The sequence below is a fragment of the Oncorhynchus tshawytscha genome, linkage group LG19 (genome assembly GCF_018296145.1).
Source record: "Oncorhynchus tshawytscha isolate Ot180627B linkage group LG19, Otsh_v2.0, whole genome shotgun sequence".
Lineage (NCBI taxonomy): Eukaryota > Metazoa > Chordata > Actinopteri > Salmoniformes > Salmonidae > Oncorhynchus > Oncorhynchus tshawytscha.
Genome location: NC_056447.1, coordinates 17018732 through 17023731, shown reverse-complemented (window position 1 = coordinate 17023731; position 5000 = coordinate 17018732). Strand labels below are relative to the sequence as shown.

General features: G+C 51.3%; 1 protein-coding gene across 2 annotated transcripts in view; it reads left to right on the top strand.

Annotated features, from left to right (window-relative positions):
- The window catches only part of mcu (mitochondrial calcium uniporter), a 134632-nt gene that overhangs the window by 72484 nt on the left and 57148 nt on the right, over window positions 1–5000 (top strand). For both annotated transcript variants that reach the window (XM_042301407.1, XM_042301406.1), the window contains exon 2: window positions 539–637. In XM_042301407.1, coding sequence (XP_042157341.1) covers window positions 539–637 — 99 coding nt within the window. The remainder of the gene's footprint in view (window positions 1–538; window positions 638–5000) is intronic.

Here is a 5000-nt window from a genome sequence, read left to right as displayed (position 1 = left end):
TATTTGTTGGAGGCATTTTGGTACATAGTCAGTCAGAAACAGAGGAGAAAATATACCTAAAAATAAATATATATATATACCTAAAAAAAATATATATATATATACCTAAAAAAATAAATATATATATATATATATATATAAAAAGATGTGCTATTTGAACGGTTATTAAGGTGACCGCGGTCATTTGGCTGGCGAATTACCGTCAACAAAATTCCGTGACCATCACTGCCCTAAGCGCCACCACTAACCTGGGGGGCCAGGAGGTGGGGGGTTGGGAAGCTCTTATGGTTTGGTTTTACCCACTTCGTCCTCTTCATCCCGGATGGGACAGACGCACTGTTCTGACGGGTTCTGACGGTGGGTTCTGTCAGTGTTCTGACGGTGGGTTCTGTCACTGTTCTGACGGCGGGTTCGGTCAGTGTTCTGACGGCGAGTTCTGACGGTGGGTTCGGTCAGTGTTCTGACGGGTTCTGTCAGGGTTCTGATGGCTGGTTCTGTCACGGTCCTGACTGTTGTTCTCTCCTCTCCCCTCCGTCAGGACCAGCCTGTCAGGAGAGCACATGGCCTGCGGTCAGCCTCCCGCTCTGCACTGTTCACCCAGCCTCCCACCAGCCTCTCAACTGCCCTCTCAACCCAGGTTAGTAGTACTGCTGGGTGTGTGTGTGTGTGTGTATTTCGGTGAGTAATGGTGTGTGTGTGTCCTGTGCTGTGTCCGCTGTTCAGTGGTATTGTATTGTCTGGGTGTGTTTCTTTGGCTGATGGAATGTGTCTCATCTACTGTGTGAAAGAGAGAGAATCTTACTGACTCTCATCTACTTCTGAGTGGATTAGAGTCCGAATGGAGAGGCCTCGCTAGCTGGGATGTCTCTCTGAAGACATCATCCATCTCTAGTCCTCCACCGCAAACTGCAGATGTTATAGTTCTGCTCCTTTGGAAGTGTGTGTGTGTGTGTGTGTGTGTGTAATTGGACGGGGCCATAGAGATTACATTCTCATCACTAGGAGTTGATCTGGAACACAGCTACAGTAGACTGATTACAGTAGACTGACTACAGTAGACTAACTACAGCAGACTAACTACAGTAGACTAACTACAGTAGATAGAGGGGGGAACGTGTCGGCTACAGCAGACTGACTACAGCAGACTGACTACAGTAGATAGATGGAATATCCTGGTGTGTGTTGAAGATGTGTTAGTCGTATATACTGGATAGATACAGTATACAGCACCTACCTGACTGCTGACTACAGCAGACTGACTACAGCAGACTGACTACAGCAGACTGACTACAGTAGACTGACTACAGTAGACTGACTACAGCAGACTGACTACAGCAGACTGACTACAGCAGACTGACTACAGCAGACTGACTACAGCAGACTGACTACAGCAGGTACAGCAGACTGACTACAGCAGACTGACTACAGCAGACTGACTACAGTAGATAGATGGAATATCCTGGTGTGTGTTGAAGATACTGGATAGATACAGTATAGAGCACCTACCTGACTGCTGACTACAGCAGACTGACTACAGCAGACTGACTACAGCAGACTGACTACAGCAGACTGACTACAGTAGACAGAGGGGGGGAACGTGTCAGCTACAGTAGACTAACTACAGTAGATAGATGGAATATCCTGGTGTGTGTTGAAGATACTGGATAGATACAGTATACAGCACCTACCTGACTGCTGACTACAGCTTCCTTCTGGACAACAAGACACAATAAAAGATAAGAATACCAACATAAAGTCAATGTCTCAGTAGAATATAATAAACATTTTAGCATCAGTGTAAAACAGGAAGGCACATTTTATAGTCCAATATTTACCCGTGTTTTGGGGAAAGGGGGAATAAATTGGGCAGTATTTTACAACCATAAAAGAGTCTGGTAGCGTCAGTTGTGGGGCTGCCGTTCAATAGTAGGAACGAGTTATTTTGTACACAGTCGGTGTGGGTGGATGTGTCTGTGGGCGGATGTGTCTGTGGGCGGATGTGTCTGTGTGGGTGGATGTGTCTGTGTGGGTGGATGTGTCTGTGTGGGTGGATGTGTCTGTGTGTGGGTGGATGTGTCTGTGTGTGGGTGGATGTGTGGGTGTGGGTGGATGTGGATGTGTCTGTGTGTGGGTGGATGTGTGGGTGTGGGTGGATGTGTGGGTGTGGGTGGGTGGATGTGTCTCTGTGGGTGGATGTGGATGTGTCTCTGTGTGGGTGGATGTGTCTCTTTGTGGGTGGATGTGGATGTGTCTGTGGGTGGGTTGATGTGTCTGTGTGGGTGGATGTGGGTGTGTGTGTGTGTGGGTGGATGTGTCTGTGTGCATGGGTGGATGTGTCTGTGTGTGTGTGGGTGGATGTGTCTGTGTGTGGGTGGATGTGTCTGTGTGGGTGGATGTGGGTGGATATGTGGGTGGATGTGTCTGTGTGGGTAGATGTGTCTGTGTGGGTGGATGTGTGGGTGGATGTGTCTATGTGGGTGGATGTCTGTGGGTGGATGTGGGTGGGTGGATGGGTGTGGGTGGGTGGTGGATGTGTCTGTGTGTGGGTGGATGTGTGTGGGTGGATATGTCTGTGTGGGTGGGTGGATGTGTGTGGGTGGATGTGTCTCTGTGTGGGTGGATGTGTGTGGCTGGATGTGTTTTTTCTGGGTGGATGTGTCTGTGTTGGTGGATGTGTCTATGTGTGGTGGATGTGTCTATGTGTGGGTGGATGTGTCTGTGTGTGGGTGGATGTGTCTGTGTGGGTGGGTGTGTGGGTGGGTGGGTGGATGTGTCTGTGGGTGGATGTGTGGGTGGATGTATCTGTGTGTGGGTGGATGTGTCTGTGTGGGTGGATGAGTGGGTGTGGGTGGATTTGTATGTGGGTGGATGTGTGGGTGTGGGTGGATGTGTCTGTGTGTGGGTGGATGTGTCTGTGTGGGTGGATGTGTGTGTGGGTGGATGTGTGTGTGGGTGGATGTGTCTGTGTGGTGGATGTGTGTGTGGGTGGATGTATGTGGGTGGGTGTGTCTGTGGGTGTCTGTGGGTGGATGTGTGGGTGATGTGTGTGGGTGGATGTGTCTGTGTGGGTGGATGTGTTTTTCTGGGTGGATGTGTCTGTGTGTGGGTGTCTGTGGGTGGATGTGTGGGTGGATGTCTGTGTGTGGGTGGATGTGTCTGTGTGGGTGGGTGGATGTGTTGGGTTTGTGGGTGGATGTGTCTGTGTGGGTGGATGTGTCTGTTGTGGGTGGATGTCTGTGTGTGGGGGGTGTGTGTGGGTGGATGTGTCTCTGTGTGGGTGGTGTGTGGGGATGTGTCTCTGTGTGGGTGGATGTGTCTCTTTGTGGGTGGATGTGTGGGTGGGTGTGGGATGTGTCTGTGGGTGGGTGGATGTGTGTGGGTGGATGTGTGTGTGTGGGAGAATGTGTGTGTGTGTGGGTGGATGTGTCTGTGTGTGGGTGGTGGATGTGTGTGTGGGTGGATGTGTCTGTGTGGGTGGATGTGTCTGTGTGTCTGTGGTGGGTGATGAAAACAAGACTGTAAATTTTTTCTGGGTGGATGTGCAACCAGGTGTGGAAAGAGATCATTGTTACTGTGTGGGACGCATATGTGCCCCGTGTCGTGGGTGGATTTTCTGATGTGCCTACAGACAGGGGGTCCCACGCTGAGGTCTGTCCAACGCTGGTGGATGCTGTCCACACTCCAAGACTGTCCATCACGTGGATGTGGATGTGTCTCTGACAACAACATTGGGTACGCTGATGTGTTCATTAGAACGTTTGTGAAGGGTGGATAAAACATTCCCTAACCAGAAACCGTGGATTGATGGCAGTCGTGTGAAACTGAAGGCACGAACCACTGCTTTTAACCAGGGCAAGGGTCTGGATGACTGAATACAAACAGTGCAGCTATTGGGTCCGCAAGGCTATCAAACAAGCTGTGCCAGTACAGAGACAAAGTAGAATCTGTGTGTGGGTGGATGTGTCTGTGTGTGGGTGGATGTGTCTGTGGGTGGATGTGTCTGTGTGGGTGGATGTGTCTGTGTGGGAAGAAACTCTGTGCATGGGTGGATGTGTCTGAGTGGGTGGGTGTGGGTGCAGGTGTGGGTGGGTGGATATGTCTGAAGGTGGATAAGTGTGGGTGTGGGACATATGTATCTGTGTGTGGGTGGATGTGTCTGTGTCCCAGTGGACTGAGTGGGTGTGGGTGGATACAGTGCCACTGGGTGTGGGTGGATGTGTCTCTGTCACTGGGTGGATGACATTTCTGTGTGGGTGGCTGCAGGGTGGATGTCTGTGTGGGTGGCATGTGCAGACCAGCTGGGTGGATGTGTGTGGGTGGATCCCTGTACCAGTGTGTGCTGGTGGATGTGTCAAGTGGGGATTGTTCCTGTTCCCAAGGGTAAGGATGAGCTAAATGTGGGTGGACTGTGTCTCATGAAGTGCTTTGGGTGGATGACCATATGGGTGGATGTGTCTGTGACACCCTTGGGTGGGTCATGTGTTTTCCGGGTAGGTCGGCCTGTGGGAGATGTGTCAACCACACTGCACACTGCCCTAACCCATCTGGACAAGAGGAAACCTATGTGAGAATGCTGTGGGTCGATGCTGGCATTCAACACCATGTGTGGGTGGATGTGTCTGTGTGGGTGGATGTGACAAACTGGGTGGACTTCCTGACGGGCCGTCAGGTGGTGAGGGTGGCAACAACATCTTCTGGAGATGATCCTCAACACTGTGGGGGAGCCTGGTGCTCTGAGCCCCCTGGACCGTGGCTCTGTGGATGTGTCTGTGTGGGTGGATGTGTCTCTTGATGTGGGTGGATGTGTGTGTGGGTGGGTGTGTGTGTGTGGGTGGATGTCAGTGGTGGAGCCCCAAGGACTCAACCACCCGAGCCACTGCCTGTTCACCCCGCTGTCATCCAGAAGTGTCAGTACAGGTGTCTGTGACTGTGTGGGTGGATGTGTGTGTGGGTGGACTGTGAGGGTGGATGTGTGGTGTGGGTGGATGTGTCGTGTAAGG